At 36.8% G+C, this 21,253-nt stretch overlaps 1 protein-coding gene and 1 long non-coding RNA gene across 2 annotated transcripts; one reads left to right on the plus strand and one right to left on the minus strand.

Moving 5' to 3' along the window:
- The first annotated feature begins 5,314 nt into the window (after positions 1-5,314).
- On the plus strand, positions 5,315-10,967 carry LOC106909505 (23 kDa integral membrane protein-like). The gene is made up of 9 exons (XM_014975885.2): positions 5,315-5,478; positions 6,668-6,724; positions 6,982-7,101; positions 7,204-7,278; positions 7,767-7,850; positions 7,964-8,077; positions 8,961-8,993; positions 9,095-9,178; positions 9,900-10,967. The coding sequence occupies exons 1-9, from the start codon at positions 5,419-5,421 to the stop codon at positions 9,972-9,974; spliced, it is 702 nt and encodes a 233-aa protein (XP_014831371.2). The 5' UTR covers positions 5,315-5,418; the 3' UTR covers positions 9,975-10,967.
- Positions 10,968-15,722: 4,755 nt separating this feature from the next.
- Positions 15,723-17,072, minus strand: LOC148152538 (uncharacterized). The gene is made up of 2 exons (XR_015762205.1): positions 16,669-17,072; positions 15,723-16,329 (listed from the first exon to the last, which is right to left on the minus strand). It is a non-coding gene; the product is annotated as an uncharacterized LOC148152538 (long non-coding RNA).
- Positions 17,073-21,253: the final 4,181 nt, after the last annotated feature.

Here is a 21,253-nt window from a genome sequence, read left to right on the forward strand (position 1 = left end):
TCCACACTTTGTGATGCTTCCACCATAAATGTTGTATTTTATTGTGACGGATCCCTTCTCTGACACACCTGATCCAAATGAACATACGGTTACCGGGCCTCTGCACAGCTGAATGACTGAGTTGTCACTTTCAGAAATAAACATGGAGCCGTTTGGAGTTCAGGGTTTTGTATTGGAGTTACAGAGCCACTGGCATTCCTGCTACTTTGCTTTCTGTTACATCCTGTCATGTGGTTGCACATTTTTTCTTAACTGTTATTGAAAATGTACCATGTTTGTTTTGGAAACCCCTTTGGTAGAAACTCATAAAGTAGTGGATGGTTGTACATTTGAAGAATAAGGATGTGTGAAGCCAACAGAGTGGGTCTGGTTGGTAAGTTTTACAGATGTTTTTCCTGTATTTAACTTTCTTTTATAATTCACATCTAAGAGCTGCTTATTTCTGGAAATTGCTCTTATCTGACCTTATCAATTCTTGATCCTCAACATCATAACTGAATCTTGACTGTTACCACATGTGCTGAGCCAAAGTACAGCACTTGCATATAAAGTGAGTCAAACTGAAACCAACCAAGAGTTTTACTGTAAAAGCTGCAGATGGGACTGTGTGTCGGCCTCAGTCTGCTCAAGAATACCATGACCTATTTCAACAGTTACACACGGCACATTTTCCATGACCCCCCCACCACACACACACACACACACACACATATTTTGGTTTTGATTTTAGATTTTGAACACAAAGTTTTCAACTTAAACATCCTGATGCTGCTTTCCTTTTAAACTCACCGAATGCCTTTCATGTATCCCACATCCTGTTGAACAGTTACAGAAAGTCTTCCAACAAACAAAAGCTCCATTTATTGGCTTGTTTTTTTCCTTGTACCACATCAATAAACATGCAATTTGTTGCTAATAATTAAAGTTAATTTGAATAACAATGCACCTTTGTTTTTTACTGATATTTATAGTCCACTCACCTCTCATCTTCCCTTCCTTCAGATCTCAGACGATTCCGATCCGGTCGTCCCAGGACAACAATCACACATTATCTGTTTAAAATAAGCTTTTTCTGATTTTTACCATCTCCTGTTTGTGTTCTGCATGTGGGTCAAGTGGGAAACTTCAAACACGACACTTAGTCCGTTATAAATGCTCTACCTAGTTTGCCTTTCATCGCCAAGTGACTGATAACGTTGGTGACGAGTTTTACCCAAAATACACTTGGAGACGGTATTGTGATCCATTTGTAATTTTGCATGTCATAAACTTAAATGTAAGAGTGAAAATAAAGTCAGTCATGCAGCTCAATATTTTACACCCACTATATCACTAGAATTTAGAGGTCTAGTAAAGTTTTTAGCAACCATGAGTCAACCCAGACTGAGCATTTATATAACCCTGAAAGGCCTCATCCTGCACCAGACATAACAGAGGCTGAGATTCCTGAAGTTCTCTTCCGCCTCCCATCCGGCCCCAGATGTCCGGCCCGGGGCAACAGGGGCAACAACACACTGAATAATTGTTGGCTTGCTGAATCAGGAATACTCACTGTGTGCCATATGCCCTCTAGTGGCCACCTGCTGCAACTACCTGCTTACTGACTCCAAATTCCATCAGTTATTTTATATTAAAGTAAAAATATAAAATTAAAGTCATAACTTCAAGCTTAAAGTGTTTTTTTTTAAATCTGAATTTTTAGATTATGACAAAATTCCAACATCAAAGTGAAAAATTCTGAGTCTTTAACGTCGACAAAACCCAGATATAAATATAGTTGCATGGAGTTTTTCTCTCCTTGCTGTAATGTTTGTGTTTAGTTGTTGCTTTATATGTTAAACTCCTTTTGCTGCAGAAAGATGTGCAAGATTTAGAAAAGCAAATATCTGCATTTTCATCTTTGAATGAGAAAATAATGTAAAAATAAAGAAAGAAAAATACAAACTGATAATTTCTCTCTGCAATTTTATGATGCTATAAGACGTCCTGTCCAGGGCTGTGGATGTGTGTGCAGACTTAAGGAAAGGTGGACAAACGGTCATCTGCAGTTACAGGCATCAGGAAACAGAAATCACATCACCAGCTAGAAATGAGTTACTTCCTGTTCATGGATCTTTTTTCCAGATGCGGCTGCAGCAGAAAACAAAGGTCAGCAGGAAAAAACTGGAGATTCCTCTTGTGTTTTTGTGTCAAGTAAAAATAAAATCCTAGGAATTCATCAGGATTTTAGCAAACCTTTCAGCTACATGTTTGATGTTTTCTAGAACATACTTAGGTTTATTGTGAAATAGTTTTTCACAACCCTTCCTCTCAAATACGACTTGTATCATTTGACTTTCTAACTTAGTTTTCAGGAAATTATTTCTCGCCTGTTTCCTTTTAGAACTTCCTGTTATTTCTGCTCACAATGGTGGGCAGGTGGGAAATTAGGTGGACAAAAAGAAAAAGAACTGATGAGTTCAGATAATATCCAGAAAAAAAAAGATGTAAAAAAACAGTGAAGGTTATGAAACAGACCTGCTCTGTTGACTTAATTCAATCCTGAAAACAAGAGAATCCAACTTTTAAAAGATTAATTGGTCACATCTATTAGAATTATGTTTGTCAAACTTACTTTATTAACATTTGTTTAACATGACAATTTAATAAACTTATGTGGATAAACTTAATTTAATTAAATGTGAGCAGTTAACCCAATATGTTTAAGTTGGATCAGCTGCAAATTAAATTACACCGATGGAGTTTGTTTTTGTTTTGATTGTTTTAAATCATCATCGTTTTTCTTGTAATTTACAATTTGAAAGGAAAGCCTAAGGCCTCATCCATCCGGAGACAAATACGACACATTTCTGAAATGATAAATAAAAAATGTGCGTCCACTTGACGGGAAGAAACACCACAGAAAATACGCCAGGCCAATTATTACAATAATGGATAAATGAACTAATGGAAAAATGCGTATTTAACCCTCCTGTTGTCCTCATTTCCTGTGTCCTCCGGGTCAGAACGACCCGTCTTCACCAAACCCCCAGTATAAGCAGCTTAACTGAATTTTAAACACCAAATTTCATCTTGCATTTTGTCATTCGCCACAAAATGTGTGAATACTTGAGTTTGTTTCCACTTGAATTTTACAGCTTACATTCTGAATTTACTTTTAGAATTTGTTTGTTAATCACCATCCAGTGTCAGCTCTCTGAATTCAAAGTTTTGACTTCATTTCAGAATACTGACTTTAATTCTTCCAAGTAATAATGTAAATGAACAATTCTGACTTTTAGCTTAAAATTTTGACTTTACTCTCAGAATTAAACTTCACATCTAATCACTTAATATTGTCAACAAGTTAAAACAGCAAACGGTTCATTTGTGAGTGCATTTGCTATCTCCACCCAACTGGCACACACATCACAGAGAATCAAGCGCACCCATCCCTTTCACTCAGGTCCTTCTGAAGTCTATCAGGTAACTTGTTTCACCTGAGCTCACAATGATGTCTGCAGACAACGAGCCTCGGCTTCCAGCTTCCACAAAGACACTCTGGTGGGAACTGGACATTATATCATTTAATCTGCATTCAGAGACCAAACTACTTAAAAGTAGATTGTTAACATTACCTGGAAAACTAGTTAATTAGTTTGTAGGTTTTCAACCTGCTCTGTGACTCTCTGACTACTTATGTGAAGTCATGGTTTGAAATAATCTAAAGACAAAAAGAAAACATAAATAAAAAATGTCGCTGAGACGAGTGGTTCCTGCATTTCTTTGAGGGAACCAAGTTTTTTCAAGTTTGGCCAGAAGCTGAGGGGGTTTAAAGAGAGCAAAAACTTGACAAATATATTTCTGACTTTAATCCCAAATCAGACTAAACTGTGAGGGAAAAATCCCAAGATTGAAGTCAGAATTCTTGCTTTAGCTGCAGAATTTAAGTTTTTAAATCCTCATGAATTTCCTAATTCTGACTTTTCAGAGATGTAAAGAAAAGGTTCCCTGATGGTTTTCCTGTAAACCAGACGGTGAATCCTCCAACGCAGTGAAAACTTTCACCAGGCAGGTTGTTCCGGTGAACTGCTAGGTAACCACTCCCTTCTGTCACTCCCCTGCACCTTTCTGCAGCTCCCCTCTGCCTGTTAGTGAGGAGAACCAGGTGGACTCAATCTTCAATCTCCTAGCAATCAGAGTGCAGCTACTTTAGTGTGACTGACCTGTCAGTCCTGGTTTGAGAGCATGCGATGCAAACAGTGCTGGAGCATTTGACTCAGAACTGTGTAAAAGTTTCAACAAGCTGTGAAAGACAGCCGGTAAGGCTCAATGCTGCTGCTCACTGCTGAATTGTTTGTTGTATTATTGGTGTTGTACTGTTTAGTCTTATTGAGGTCAAGTCAGTGGATTGAAAAGAAAAAAGGAAATACACTTGGTGTTTATTGGTTAAAGTAGAAAGAAAAGGAAATGTCAGTTGGAATGTCTGTGAGGGTATTTAACAAATTTTGATAAAAATGAAATGCCAATTTATGTATTGCTGTCGAATCAACGAAAAAAATATATATATTTATTATTCTTTTGAGATAATTGGTTTGGTGGGGTAGGAATCTGATTTTCACAATGTTATTTACTTTATTAATGTCAGAATGTAATAGATGTCTTTCTGTTTCTTTTTGAGGTTTTTCACCTATTGAGATGAGCTATGTGGGCCATCATGTAAAAAATATGAGTCAACGAAATTAAAGTCTCTCTGAGTGGGATCAAGTTGAAAGTTCACAGTGGAAACGATCCTTTTCAAGTGGGGATCACACAGTTAATCAAACCAGAAAGAACTTGACACAGGTTTTTCTGCTCCTGGTCATTCACCCAGATGTAATGTAAATGTCAGTGTTTTGTTATTTAGAGTCATAATGTTGTTCAGTTTTACTACACTGGCTGGAGAAAGTTGGATGTTTTCGATGTGAACAGAAATCATCCAGAACTCCCTGAGGTTTTGGCTGCAGATGCTTAAATCTCGATAAACTCTTCCAAGGAACTCTGCTCTCATTTTCCACTACTTTCCCCCTCCTAACTTTGTCCAGTGGGCCCCTTCTGACCGGAGCCAGATACAGTGAAACCCACTGGAGAAAACTGTTCTCAATCTGCCCAACATAAACAATTATTATCCTTCATGTTTTTCTTGTTCTCTTTGCTTCTCATTGAATTTTTTTACCTTTTATGGATTCCTGTTAGATCATTTCCCGCCAGCGTTGCACAACCTGCAGCCTGAGCTGCACTCGACCTCTCTCTCCTGTCAGATAAAAATGCACATGCTTTCCAATGAGGGACCCGGGATGTGATGTCATTTTGTGCTTCCCACCCATATATTTGTTAGCAGAACCTTCCAGAACCTTCCAGAACCTTCCAGAACCCTGACCTGCAGCATCCAGAGCAAAGATGGGGAAAGCAAACTCCTGCCTCAAATTAGCTTTTATCCTCCTCAATGTGGTTTTTGTGGTGAGTGCAAGGATTTCTGATTTCTGATTCTTTGGCAGCTTTGATTAATTCTTGCTTTATAAATATGCAAACCAAGAAGTTACTTTGGCAGCATATTAGTTTAGTTGCAGGAGAAAATGTTTGTTCGGATCTTCATTAGTTTCCACCAACATACACAAGATTGGTGAGATATCACATTTTACAAATTACACACATGAAACTTTATTTGAAAATAAAAAAGAAGAAAATGTTCTGGTCATTTATTCCATTCCTGAATTGTTCTGAATGCAACACATTGCATTTTTACAATGTAGCAATTATTATGTATTTGATCAGAATAAAAAACTTTTCATAAAATGTCTCAGCTCTCTTTTTGCAATGAGGTGAAAAAAGCAGGTGAACACAGATTTTGCATTTTTCTGCCATTTTTGTCCAGTTGATCCCACTAAAAAATATCTTACAAGTAATAAATTAAATTGATCCAAATAAATAGGCTGAGTTTTTTAAGTTGTCATGTTAAACAAATATCAATAAAGTAAGTTTGACTAAATGTAACCAATTGTACGAAACAAATTAACTCCATTTTTTGGAGCACCATTCTTTTTTCAGTGGGGTTATGGTTCACATTTCTCTTTATTCTGTTGGTAAATTAAAGATAAATAAATTTTCTAATGAGGTAAATGTTACATTATATTCATGTTTTTATGCTGATTTTTAAATTTGGTTTGCCTACATTTAATTTTTGATTTTTATATTTTGGTACCTCTTTTACTAGATCTTTTAACTTGTATTTTATTTCTTGTATTTTTTTTTTTTTAATTTTCAAAATATGCCCTTCTGATTTTGAACTAATCTAAAAAATATATTTTTTCTGAAACAAATCTTTAAAAATATTAATGCCTGCCTTTGTTCTTCCATTATGTTTCAAATTGTTTTGTTTTCTAATAACTTTTGATTTTTGTCAGTTTTATTTTTAATGTAAATGGAAGCAGAACTTTTCTCAACTCTTTGTCTCCCTCTAGTGTCTTTTTGTTGCAATGACATCTTCCACGATGCATCCGTGTAAACTCCCTTTAAAAAATGTTTGCAATCCTCTTTAAAAGTCTTATTTTACTCTCAAATCCTAATTTAATCATTCAGATGAGGCTTTATCGTCTGCATTTTATGTATTTAGTTAAACTGACTTGCCGTTTTTAACTTTCTGCTCCAGGTTATTGGATTCGTGATCATTCACGTGTCCGTGAAGGCCTCTTACTCCAGCTACAAGGTAAACATTAACAACGCTGCTATTAAGCATCAGATTAGATGGAAGAAGTTAAGCAGATAGTTTTTGCACACATAAGGCGTTAAATCTTCTACAAATGGCACTACTGTAAATCATTGTACACAATACAGAAAATGGACTAGGAATTATGTTTCTGCCGTCGTTTTGGCGCCCCCCAGCGGCGCCCCATAGCATATAACGCATTTTTGCGCCAGTGACTGAGTGTGAGTGACTCAGCAGTAATCCAGTGTTTGTTTCAGGTTTCTGGATTTAATGACCTCAACCTGTTAAAGATATGGGTGTTCGTCCTTGTCGTCGTCTTCATCGCTGTCCTGGGAATCTGCGCCGCCATCACAGAGAACAACATCATGCTGATGATCGTACGCAACAAAAGAAGTTTACCACTTCCAAAATTCTCACAAAAGTTTTAAATGTTTTTGTTTCCATCGTCTGATCTACTGTTTGTTTGGTTTCGTTTACAGTTCGCAGGTCTGACGATAATCATGATGATCATCTATCTGTTTATGGGGATTATATTCACTATCTTTAGAAAAGCGGTAATTGTGGTGGTATTTACCCACCTTCTGTTTCTCTGGAGTATTTTGTTCTCTTTTACATCCATTATTCAGTTAATTATGACTTTAATGTTGGAATTATGACTTTTATGTCAGAATTTAAGTTTGCAAGTCAACATTTAGTCTCAGAACTCTGACTTCAGTCTCTTCTGACTGGACACATGAAGCATCTTTTACATTCTCACATGCAACCTAAATTACATTTTGAGATTATTTGGTTTCCGTACTTTTCTCTTTTCAGTCACTAGGTTCTGTTTTGACGATATGATCCCAAGTTTCGGTTGTGGAACGTAGACCTTTACAAACTTTGGTCCATCCAACATCTAAGTTTTGTGATGAATGGACCAACAGGAATCTGTTTTGTTGGGAACTTAAAGTCCTGGATAATCTTGTTTGTTGTAACTTTTGTGCTCATAATTTGTTCTTCTCTAGTCTAAGATTCTATTAATGCAGTTTTTATGACCTTGCAGCTAATGGATGATTTCTCCAAACCTGATGAAGAAATGATCAAGCACCTACTTAACGAGACCGAGATTCAAGAAATACAAAAAACAGTAAGGCTTTTTACCAAGCCAAGCTAACAGTTTTTGCATAGTTTTGGGATGGATCAAAACTATCCATCCTGTGGTTGCTTAAAGGCGACAGATAAAGTCACCTGTGGTTGCAGGGCAAATGCTGCGGAGTGCTTCGTGCAGAAGACTGGGGTAAGAACATCCCACAATCCTGCGAATGCACAGTAAAAGGACCGGACGCGAAACTGAAATGTAAACCCAGACCTCAGGTTGGTTACATGCAATCATTTCACAATATGATGCCAAGCATTTTTAATGGGAAACATAAAAGATATACAAATATTGTTCTGAGGCTAACTTTCACTGTTTATCATATAAGGTTCAATTATGTTGAGTAAGACTGTTAATTTAAGGTCCATCAGAGCAGGAAGATGCGACCAAAGGTTCTCCACACCAAAGCAATGCAAGAATGACTTATTACAGGAACTGTTTGGTTTTAGTCTGTAGCAAAAACAGCTTCAGCTGCCTGGCGATCTGCTCCAGATAGACGATGTATGGAAAGCCAAAAGGGTCACACTTAGAAGTATTTTAACAAAAAAATAAAAAACAAAAGAATGATTTAACAGAAATCTAACATCAACTAGAAAGGTTTGCTTTTGTTTCAACTTTTGAAACTGAGAAATTTCCAAGATTTTTTCTGGAAAACTTGAAATTATTGTCAACATTTCTGAGTTTTTAAACGTAATTTGTTCGACTTTTTAAATTGAGAAGTTAACTTGTTTTTCTGGAAAATTTCTGAGATTAATCTAAAGATTTCTCATGTTTTTTCTAGGAAATTTTCAACTTTTCAAACTCCAAAATTTTAAATTTTTTCTACATGATTTTTGAGATTAATCTAAAAAATTCTGACTCCTTTCTTCCAAATTTTTAACTTTTGAAATTCTGAAATTTTCTTGTTTTTTCTGGAAATTTTCTGAGTTTAATCTCAAAATTTATTGGCGAACATTTGCGCCATTTTTTTTATGTACAATGTGCCATCGTAAAAGACTGAATACAAACTAATTAAAATTTTTGCATCATTTTTATTCATTTGTTTTAACAAAACACCTATAAACCACATTTAGTTCTAAAATTTGATCTTTGTCCCAACAGGAAACCACAGGTCCAGATCAGATCTTTTCAGAGGTATTTAATCAGCTTATTTGCAGCTTGTCCTGAATTCAGTCATCATTCCCATTCTGTCATAGTTTTGAAAATGCTTCATGTTTCTGCCTTTCCTTCCACAGCCCTGCAAAGACTTTTTTTATATAGGAATTACACTGCTCCTGACTGTTTGCATGGCGCTTTTCTATGGATTTCTTTCCATCGAAGTAAGTTTGAACTCCGTTCTCTTTTACTGTCAGGGATTTTCAGCCTTTGTTTCAGACGTTGCAAATACGACGTACTCATTGTTTCAGACAGTGTTTTAGCCATCATTTCCATGGATAAGCTGGCAGTAGGGCTGGTTTAAGGTAGTATACTATAGAACCGTTGCAGATTTAAGTATCTGCCAAAATTTTTTTAAAATTAATCTCAGAAATTTCCTAGAAAAAAAGGTGGAAATTTCTGAGCTCCAAAAAGTTGAAAATTAGCAAGAAAATGGTCAGATTTTTTGGGATTAATTTCAGAAATCTTCTAGAAAAAAATCTTCGAAGCTTCAAAGTTTCAAATGTCAATTATTTTACTTTTGAAACTCGGATTTTTCTAAGATTTTTTTAAAGAAAATTTCTGGGATTCATCTCAAAAGTTTAGATTTCTTTGGTGGAAAATCACTTTTTTTTTTTGCTATGTACAGAGGCACTTATAAGGTGTCATTTAATAATAATGATTGATACTTTATAATAAACGCTAAATTAGCTCTGAAATAACAATCATCCCAGAATCCTTGATTGTAATTTCATTAGTTGAAGGCTGTCCCTATATGTTAATTGCACCAGTTAAGGATCAGAAAACCCAAAGCAGAGTTATATAAGAAGAATTAATAACTTTTAGAGCAGATATTTGCTCCCCCCCATTTGTTTTTGATACTTAATAGTTTTTTTGTTTTTACAGATTCTTATTCTGGCTCTCAGCTGCCTCCTGATCCATCAAATCAGAAGATCCAACTCAGGCTGCACTTTCACATGAGGAAACCTTGAAAGTCACTTTCTTTCTCTCTTTTCAAGAAAAAATGAAGACATAATCACCTGACTGGTCCATATAAATTTTAAATTGGTAAAATGTAAATAGAATCATGTCATAAACTGAATTATTTCAGATGTTTTGTTTTTTTGCGACCAGACAGTTATTAGTGTAAAGTAAGAAATCTGCAAATAACCAATGAAAATATTTTATATATTCTTGTCAGAGGTTTTGCTCTTGATGTGGATTAAGTCTTTCACTGAAATATAATCATAATCTTCCTATTTTAATAGTTTATACCTTTTAAATGCATTAATACATGAAGGAAACCATCTTACTGCAGAAACATCCAACATCTTCCCTACTTGGGGATTCAGCCAATCAGCGCAAAGGAAAATGGAAGGTGATCTTGGATTGGCTGCTTTATACAGCCAATAGCGTGTCAGCTGCGTTTTCTTTTGTTAATATGCTCTATAAAAATAGGGAGCATATGATGCAGTATTAAGGCCACGCTAAGAAAAGCACTTGGAGTTGATTCTAGTATGAAGGGTGCTTTATAAATAAAATTGATTGTTTGAAAAAAATAAAATAAAATTAAGAGATTAAAGTCCTACGAGATTAAATTCAAAAATAGTTTGAGAATATAGTCATAGTATGAGACAAGATCATAATATTCTGATTATTTCCTAATATTAAGACTTACGTTTTGTAATATTACAACTTTATTCTTGTGAAATTGTGACTTTATTCTATTAATTTTGACTTATTATTGTAAATTTTTATTATCTTAATTCTATTACTTTGTTCTCATATTATGATTTTATTTTTGAACAACTTTGTTCTCATAAGTTTTTTTTTTTTTTTTTTTTTAGTATTTCCTGGGTCACAAAAATAGGTGGATTTGTTTTGCAAATAATTTTGCTGAAACATCCAGAAATACATTGGGGTCCACTGTACACTGTTTCCAAATGTTTTCCAAATAAAAATCTAATGAAGGTGTGTGTGTGTGAATTCAGCTCAAATGAATGCAGTACTATATTTGGTCAATAACGGTCATTTAATGTCACATAATTAACTGAGCCAATGCGCCCATCCCGTCCATTGTTTGGACAGGATGTACGGATCCAGAACCAAGCAGAACAGGTGCCTACAGGGGTGAAAGGTCAGGAAAAGGAAAACAAACACGAAGAGTCGACCGGAGGGCGTAAGGACCATATTAAAGACTGTGGTAGCTACTAGCTAACAGTCCCGGGATGCTTAACACACAACTTTCTACTTAAATTAACAAATATTAATAACTCCGTCTATAAAAATATGCCCTTATATAGTAAGGAGTATTTAATTAATATAAATAAATATTATACTTTATGTACGTTTTTAAGAATAATCCGGAAGTATTTCTTCTGCGCATGCGCAAATGAGTCAAAGGTATGACTAGTACTTCCGGAACAGGTTGTGAAGTGGCAAAATATGAAGAACCTTGTAATTTGGTTCTATATAAATGAAATAAAGTGAAAGTTTATTTTCTTAAAACTGACATTTTGAGCCACAGTCCATATCAGAAGGTGACGGTAATGCAAACCAGACATTTCTCGGATAAGTGGATTTGGCAGAAAGGCTACGTTTTTGTCAATTCAGACTTTTATTTAAAACAATATGGATTCGTTTCTGTACACATTTTTGTAATCTAGATTTTAAAAATGAGTCAAACTTTGTAGAAACTGGCAGCGAAAACAGATTTACTAAAAAAGAAAGAAGCAGCTGCCGCCGCTATTAGCCAAAGAAGGAGGGAAGACGCCAGGCTGCGTGGTGGGAGGATAATTAGAGGATTGGGAGCAGGTGTTCCCGTCGGGTCAGGAGATGCTGAAGGCGGGAATGACTCAGGACAACTGCTGAGCAGGAAGAGCGAGTTTCTGGAAACCAGCAACAAGCCTCATAATGTGAGTAAACCGTTTAAAGTCTTCACACAGTTGTTATTTTCAGCACTTTTGATCTCTCAAACTGTGACTGATTGTTTGCTCTGGGTGCTAAAGCGGAGTTTTTTGCAGTGTGATGAAATATGATTGTTTCTCTTGAGTTGAATTATGTATCTTTAGATCTTCTGCTGTGTTTGTGGCTGAGTTTTTCCCCTCCGTTTGTGGAGCTTTACTGATTACACTGGCTTTACTTGGAGTTGGTTTAGGAGCACAGTTTGTCCCCTGGAGGTGAAGTTGAGGTGTGAATGAAACTATTTTGGTTTTGTTTGCCTCTTGGCTGTTTGGGTTGCAGAGGCTCCATGCTAATTCAGCCCCGGTTCAACCTGCCAGCAGATGCTTTTCACCACAGGTGGGCTCAAAGTTTTCCGCTCCTTGTTGTTTTCCATGTCCAAGTCTCCTTGTAGCAGTTCACCTTGCTGTGCTGTCCTGTCTAAATCTGTAGAGCTGCTGCTTTGGTTTTGTTTCACTCTTATGAGGCCGCTGTTTATGTAGATGTGAATTTGGGTTTATGAAAAATACTGATTACTGAATATTGGCTGCACTTTGCTAGAAATGTCAATGAAATCGGCCTTAAAAGGAAATATAACAGCATAGCAGTAGCTGCGTTTCTGTTATAAATGTGGGCAAAACTTTGACAATATTCCTCTAATCTCTGAAAAGCACAATTTTGCAATTGAGATGTTTACATTAAATAAGAAACGCAATTAAAATCGCATGTAAATATGTTAAGAAACATGCCTTGCCACCGTCCACATAGCCACTTCCTGTTGTCGTCGTCTTAGTGGTTTGCGCCAGTAGTAACATCCGGTTTTTGATCATGTGACTCCTGCGATAGTTTTTCCATTGCAGTTTTGTGAAATAAACCAATTTTGATACAAACAAAAAGCCACCTCCTCCTAGCCCATAATACAACTTTATTCTGGTATTAAAGTCGTAACGATGCGACTTTACTCTTCTACTTCTCTTATTATTGAATTCTTGTTTCTTTTTATTTCCTATAGCCTTAATACTCCGTCATAAAAAAGAAACACAAAATACCAAATTGCAATTGGCAAATGCACACCGGGACAAAGACCCTCATTTCTGGAGTCAAATAAAGCAGTTATCCCCAATTCTGAGCAAAAGTAAAACTTCTGAATTCAAAGAATTACAAGAAGACTTCAATTTTTAAAAAAATCTCTTAAAAAAAAGGCTGAGATCTGATCATAAAGAACCGTCGGGTTTGACTCCTTCAGGGTCTCTGATCTTGTATTTTATGAACATGTACAGCTCAAACAGAGGGAGAATCTGGTTTTGGAACCTTTTTTGTGTTTTATCACATTTTTCTAGGAATGGCAAAAAAATATTATCTTTATGATGTATTTAATATATAAATAAAAAGCATGAAGCATTATATTTAAAGAAAAATCAAATTCCCTCCAGAATCTGCAGTTTATTTTTGAATTTAAAATATGAAAACGTGGGAACTAAAGAGCTGGTGACTGTTTTTCCATAAGCGACCGCCAGATGGCGGTAGAGGCCAGACAAACAGCTGAAACCTGAGCGATCAGAGGTGTTTGTTTTTGAAGTGTCAGATTTAACTGAGTGTATTTTAAGTTGATGTTTTTGTGCAGCTGATCACTCTGTCAGGCTTCCTGTGATTTGATGGACGATCTGAACACGGCGGCTCAGCAGCCACGTCCCGTCTAATCCTCCTCCTTCCTGCTGCTGTCAGCTGAGCTGCTGTTCAGTGAATCTGTCTTTGTTTGGGGGGTGATGTGCTCTGTCAAACCTGCTCCTGCTACAAAGCAGCTTCTCAAACCTGATCGGACTCGGTGGGAGGGAAACTTGGACTCCCAGCTGATCGGCAACAACAGGAAGATTCAAGCTGCTCCACAAACTAGTTTAAAAGAATTAACAACAAATTATCTAGAGAGAGGCATAAAGAGTTTAAAATTAGCTGAAAATTAAATAAAACCTGATGATGCTTCTAAAATATTTTATTTTTTGTTTGTAGTTTAAACTTTTCATCCATTTTCCATTTCTGCTTTTACTTTATAATTTAATTTTTTTGCGTAGATTGTCCATTTCTGTTTCATATAAAATAAACACCTTAAATTACACATGCTAATTCAATGTGCATTAAATTAGCATGTGTAATTTAAGGTATTTAAATTACACATGCCCGTATTTGAATCCGATGCATCTACTACATCAGATTCAAATAATCCGATGTAGTAAATGCATAAGTAAGTCACAATTTGTACTTTATTAGTTGCTTCAATAAATTAAAATATATAATTGGAGAAAATTGACTAATTTAACTTGCATTGAGTCATTGTATAGTTTGTTGTTTTGATTCTGGTTTGTAGCTGAGGAAACAATTTAGTTTTTCATGAAAAAAAACTTTGGAGTAAAACCATCAGGAAATTTTCTAGAAAACTTGGAAATTTCTGAGCTCAAAATTTGAATGAATTTTTTCTTCTTGTCTGTGATGCATCATCGTGGATCGGTCGTCTTCTCTTTGAGCTGCAGCCTGTTTGTATTTCTGCACATTCAGAGGAAATGAAGACTTGAACAGTAATGGCTCCGGTGTCTTCGCTGTTTTGACGGGTAAAGAATTTCCTGATGATTCACATTCAGGGTGAATGTCGCATTCAACAAATACCTGGAAAAAAAATCTCATTTTATCACCAACAGAACCAGAGCCATGTAATGGAGCCAAGAGGCATGATTAGTATTAATGAATCCACAAGCATATGGAGTTAAAATGTCTGCCAGGAAAAGATGCCAAACATCAAGAATGCATGAAATTTCATTGCCAGTTTGGGTCAGACGTTGATTAATCCCCGGCGTTCCGGTAATAAACGTCGATCTGAATTTCAGGAGCAACGCAGCAGAAATTTGAAGCCGTTTTCTGATCTCAGGTCAGATTGAACTCCCATTAACCTCACTGCTAATGGTCACTTAAACCCCAACAAGAAGGAGGATGATCTGGACTAATTGAAATTAATTTCATGCCGTTTCCAGCAGTGAAGTGCAGAACTGTGGAAATGTTTTTGATATTTCTTTCCTTGAACAGAACTTGAGGTTTGGAGAACTGGCCAAAAATTTAAATCACTTTCTGTCTTTCTTTCCATCCAAATGATTCGTGTTTTTAGGATAAAGAGGGTTTTGGCAGCTGAACATCAAGTGTTTTTATCTTGATGTTCACACATGGATGGAATATCTCAAGATAATCATCCCTATAAACGAAGCGTCTTTCAGATTGTCAGGAGGAAATCGGGACAAAAAATGGCAGAAAAATCTGTTTTATTCACCGTTACTGTATGGACATTTATGGAGCAAAAATTATAAACGTTTTTATGTAACTTCAATATATTCCTGAGCACAATTTGACAGTTGGAACAACTGAACCAGTTTCCCAGAGTTCCTGCAGTAAAGCGATAAATTAGAACGTTTTTTACTACGTGGTATTCATGAAGTTTCTTTAGTCTATAATAACGTTTCCTGGATGAGAAATTATCCCAGAAGTTATTGTGATAAACGATAATATAGTTTATTAAGCAATATAACTGTATTGGCATAATAATGCTGGAACATGTTCTCACAGATCAAATTCTTATGAGCATTTAAAACTGAGACATTTTAAATATCCAAAATGAACAAAACAAATTATGAAGTTGTAACACTCGCTATGTGTTTACAGTTAATAATTTTGTAATAAGACCAGAGCTAGGTTCGGCTACAGGAGTAGTGAGAAGTGTAGTTTGAATTAATGACCACAGACCAAAGAAAATTAAGTTAAAACAGCCGGCTTATTATTAGTTTAAAGAACAATAAAAGAATAAACAACAACAATGTTACACAATTAACACACAATGACACAAATTCAAAAAAAGAAAAATAGTTTCCAGTTCCTTTCAGAGTATTTTATAAATCTAAATTAAGGATACTATTTATTTTACCTAGGTTATAGTTCTATTTAGGTTCTAGTTAATACTATTTATCTATTTTGATTTACAGTTTGTTTTAATCTGTTTAATCTATTTTTAATTCTTTGGTGTTTCCCTTAAGGAGTTAAAAAAAAAACAATAACAGCAAAACAACAACACAGCAGAACAATTCGGAAAGGACAGATCAAACTGTGCTTCAGATTGATGTCTTGTTTCTTCCGATGATCCAACAGTTAATTCTGTTTCAGTGACCCACTGCTAATACGCATGACAACATGGGCAGGTCATACCAAGTTGCAGGGTTGGCAATGTCCAGCAGAAGGCGTAGCTCCTACTTGATGGTCTTTAGCTCCAGGGTTGGCTCGCCATCTCGTTCTCCTTAGGAAGATCCAGTTCAGTGATGATCCGAGACTCTTTAGGAGGGTTCAGTTCAGTGACGATCCGAGACTCCTTAGTCCAGATCCCAGCCGAACGTAAACGACAAACAAAACAAAACAAACAAACAAAAAAAAAGCCTGTCGCCAACAAAGAGCGACAGTTAGCAACAGTTAGCTCCTCTGCTGACAAGCGGTTGAATTTCTGTTGACAAGAGCAGCTGTTAGCTTCAGCGGATCAGCTGTTACTCCTGTTGACTTTCAGTTGGCTTGCTGTTAGCACCAAGAGCAACAGCCGACGCCTCCGCTGATCAGCCTTCGCTTCAGCTTTCCATTTAAGTTAAATAAATGTTTAACAAATACATTATCTTTAAAAAAAAGAAAACAAAAGAAACAAAATACACTTTCAACTCACCAAGTCCAGTTCCACAACACAAAAAATGATCCCGAACGCAGTCAGGGTGAGAGAAAAATATGGGAAAAGCTCCTTCTCCAGAAATAAAAATTACAAACTCGTCTTAGACAGCAAATCAGCTACGAGTGCTCAATTTCTCTTATCTGTCTTTTCTTTTCAGCACAATCCCGTTTGCTTCTGCGCTCTCTGCTTGCTTTACGCTCTCTGCTTGCTTTCTCTCATGTCAGAGAACGTAGCAACCCGATTGGCTGAAGCTAGTCACGTGGGTTACACATAAATGTGACCCTTCAGAATAAGAGAATAACAATTTTAAGATCGATTAATTCCCTATTTATTTTCCTATTCATTTATTTCCTATTTATCTAATTTACTATTATTTTTATGAAGAGGCTATTTTAACCTGGGTTACAAAGTCTTTGAAAAACAAATTTATCCTTCAAAAATGTGCCAGTTGAGACCGAAGGCGCAGACTGAAGACTTTTATCACCCAGTTTCTGGTAGCAAGAGAGAAAAGAGGAAAATGATAAATCAGAAATTATTGAGCTCGTTCTAATTTATCATTTAATTGATTTATTGCGACAGACGCAGCTGTGGGCCGACTATTCACTCCTGAAGCTACTTTACAAAGAAAATGGATCATTTAGAATAACCACCAAATGACATGCAGTCAAAAGTATTCGTACTCCTTGAACTTCTCCATATTTTGTCACATTAAAATTACAAACCTATTTCATTAGAAATAAATGGGAAAGAAACCAACACAAAGTGGTAGACCGGTGTTTTTTGCACACGATTCAAAACATTTTGTACAGGTTAGAAAATGAAAAGTACCAGGGCTGCAGTAAAATGGTTTAAAGCAAAACGTATTCACGGTTTAGAATGGTCCAGTCAAAGTCCAGACCTAACCCCAATTAAGAATCTGGAGCTGGATCTGACAACTGCAGTTCAAATGTTCTGAGTTTGAGCTTTTTGGTAAAGAATGGGCCAAAGTTTCAGTCACTGGACGTGCAAAGCTGGAACTGAAACACATTTAGTGTCTTGACTTCCAGATGACACTAAATATGTAGAATTGGTTGCATAAGTTAAAGCAAGTGCAATAATTTCCATTTACATGGTTTGTTTTTCTCTTTTTACTAAAAACTGGATGATAAAACTCCAGTTTTGATCTCAAATGAACTTGTTTTTTGAAAGTATTTGTTTAGAGACTTCATAATTCATTTTATATTGTATTTATGATGGTTATTTAAAATATCTTCCATTTTGAGTATTAAATGTTCTTCATAATTGAAAGCTTATTTATCTTGTTTCATTTTACCGTTGAATTACTTTAAAATGGTCTCAAAACAACAATATTACCATTTATCGCAATAAGTTGGGACAGTTTATCGTCCAGATGTATCGTGACGGTGCTCCGTATGTGCAAATGTTTTCTCTGATTAGCAGCAAAAGCAGATTGAGTTTCCAGAAACGACAAACTTGGCCTCCGCCATTGTTTCACGTTCCGTCATCATTACTGATGATCATCAGCTGGGCGTAGAGAAAACGGCCATCTGTCTCGGTTCTCCCATTTAAACCATCGCATGCACAAAATAAATTACAAAAGGCCATTACTAATACCCAACAGGTGTCGATGCCGTTATAAATTCACAACATTAGTGCAGTCATTAAGAAATCTGGGTCAGCACACAGAGTAGCTGGAGGGTTATTAATGTCATGAAGGAGTCCAACCAGGCGGGATGACTGAGACCAGCTCTGTTTGTAATGGATGAACTCAGGTGAGTCCAGACCCGCCCACTCGCTCCGCAGTAACAGATTAACAGCAGAAATGAAGCGGCGCAGCATCGTTCACCATGCGAGTCCCGCCACTCCTCCGCTGACACGCAAACTGCAGTCTGACTGGAGGAGACGTTCCTCAGTCGATTCGTTTAAACTCCCATCGGTCCAACAAACATAAAATCCTCTAGTTTATCAACAAGATATCAATCAATACTCGACAAATAAAATGTATTTTTATGTGTCTTCTCTTTCGTCCCAAACCTCCAGCCGGGGAGGGGTTGTATATTTTCCAGGCACAAATGGTACAATCAAGTAAATGTTTCCTTCAGTTTAGGGCTGTTGTAAACGAATATTTTAGTAATCGAGTAATCTATCGATTATTCTTACGATTAATCGAGTAATCGGATAAAAAAAATTACAAAATGAAATATTGGTAAATCTGGCATAATACCGGTGTTACTATCAGATATCAGTATCAGTCCAATTTTTCATATTTGAGCATCCCTAACAGTTGCTTTTTTGTAGTTTAGAAAACTAACCTGTAACAATAATAGCTCACTTTCTAAGTTAACCAGAAGAAAAGTTATAGAAAAATCTGAAATTATATTGAATTTAATAACAAAGAGGCAGGCTCACAAATATGCTTATAAAAATGTCTACAATCCAGCTTTTAGTTTATGTATTCATCTTCAGTGAGTTTAATAGATTAATTAAACTCACCTTGCCACCTAACCTGTCACGCTTTGGGTTTGAAAATACGGGAAATGCCGCCTGGAGTGGGAGGAGAGGGCGAATGAACGAACATGGGGTGGAGGGGAGGAAATAGACCAGCGGACTGACGAACCGTTAGACCGGGGGACGAACACGGGGGGAAGCAATACGGGATATTTACGACACCTTCACTGGTCACACTCAGAAACTCATCTACCAGCCATGTACGATGCGCTCCGCCACCCGTTTCTTCTGACCGGGATATGAAATTTATTGTGCGGTTCGTCGGTAAAGCTACATTTACACGGTAAGCATCAGCTACTCAGCCGCCCGCCCTGTTCAGGCTATCCGCTCACCTCAGCGCTCTTCCCGCCGTTCGCTTTCAACCAGCAGCCCCGGAGGAGAAATGCTGCCGTACTCCAGGCATCCCCCCAGTCATTTTAAGGATGCTTATTGGTTCCCCAAAAACGATAAAAAGTCGGGCATTATCATCAATCAATAAAATCCCCACGGGCCAATCTTGAAGATTGGACTTTATGCCGCTGAGACTTAGCTTTTGTCAACAACTCAAAGGCGGAAGTGAGAGCTCCGCGCAACGCAAATGAAGTCCCGGCCGGAACACGGTGCGCTAACTAATAAAACATAAATTAACGAAGCTTCGAGGCAGGTAAATTTTCCTCGAGGAATTTTAGTAATCGAGGTACTCGAATCATTCGAGGAATCGTTTCAGCCCTACTTCAGTTGTTGTAAAAATGCTTCATATATGAAATATGACTCAAAAGAATTTTTATTAAGTAATTTAAAACCTTGAAATTGGGTTAGGGTTAGACATCCCAACGTGGTAGCCATGTTGGGATGACTTCCTGAAGGCGGAGCTTCAGAACAAGTAGAAGCTTCTTAAAGAGACAGAGGCCCAATTTCAAGGCGTTGAATTACAAGGGAAAATTTCTTCCAAGTCATATTTGATCTATGAAGCATTATTTTTATCAATTGAAGCTAACATAATTGTGCTATAAACTGGAACTGTGACTAGAAAACACATACTGGCCCCTTAGAAGCTGAGTTTTTCCTCTCCACTGTCGCCTTGTACTCGGTACGAGGGATTGCTGTAAAGCCAACAACAAAACACCAGCGATCTTTCTGCTGCTACGTCCAGGAAAAGCTAATACTCCAAGTCAGTGACTCTTTGCAACCTGCTGGGACGTTTTACCAGTTGGCTGCGTTGTTTTTCTACTGGGATCAGACTGGAAACATGTAATGGACTTTGAATCCATCAGAGTGACTGGATTGAATTGCCTGTAAATCAGCGGGAACCGTTTGTTTTCCAAACAGCCTTCAGACGACACTTGTTGTAAACAAACTGAACCGATTTGGATTTCAATCAGTCTTTGTGAAGCGCCGGGAATGTTCCTCTGGTGAATCGGTGCTTTATAAATAAACGCCACTGAATAAATGTTTGTGATGAGGAAGATTCTCCTGTTCCAGTTTAATCTGATTCCCAGCCTTGATCTCCGGCCGGGTGGCGGCTGATGAGCTTAGAGCCGCTGCTCTCAGGCTGACTGGGGCAATACGGAGCTGCTGCTGTTGGTTCTGATTGGAACAAGCCAACTTTGGCTGTTCGGACCTCTGGGATGTGAGTCAGAACCAGGTGGGATTATATTTCCTCTCTGACTCAGAAACACCAACTAGCCAGTTATTTTAGTGCAGAACCTGCTGTGGATGTTTGTTTGTGTGAAATTTGAATTAATCTGATGTTTGAGTTTTGGATTTTATTGTGCACATGGGTTAAAGCATATTTGATGATAAAATACTTTTAGACAACTTAGTGATTTTTTTAAAGTGGTAAATTTTATTTAAAATTTTGTAAAATAAGGGGAAAATTTAGAATGGAGGCTTAAGCAGCTAAAAACAAGTTTTTTTTTTTTTTTTTAGCTTCCAACCGACCCCACACATGTAAAACCATTGACCTCTACGTTCGCCTCAGTCCTCGCATGCACAAGGTTCATTATACAAATATCTGATAAAAGGAATGCTTAGAAATGGGTCATTTATTGATAATCATCCTTTACAGATGGGAATTGAAAACGTATGAATTAAA

Source organism: Poecilia mexicana, unplaced genomic scaffold, assembly GCF_051168715.1.
Source record: "Poecilia mexicana isolate PSO_F unplaced genomic scaffold, ASM5116871v1 scaffold_23, whole genome shotgun sequence".
In the NCBI taxonomy this organism is placed as follows: domain Eukaryota; kingdom Metazoa; phylum Chordata; class Actinopteri; order Cyprinodontiformes; family Poeciliidae; genus Poecilia; species Poecilia mexicana.

Excerpts from the sequence above, each read along its gene's own strand:
- LOC106909505 (XM_014975885.2), top strand. The coding sequence starts at position 5,419 with ATGGGGAAAGCAAACTCCTGCCTCAAATTAGCTTTTATCCTCCTCAAT. Across the intron at positions 7,279-7,766 it reads TCACTATCTTTAGAAAAGCG|CTAATGGATGATTTCTCCAA; the intron begins GTAATTGTGGTG and ends ATGACCTTGCAG. Across the intron at positions 8,994-9,094 it reads CAGATCAGATCTTTTCAGAG|CCCTGCAAAGACTTTTTTTA; the intron begins GTATTTAATCAG and ends TTCCTTCCACAG.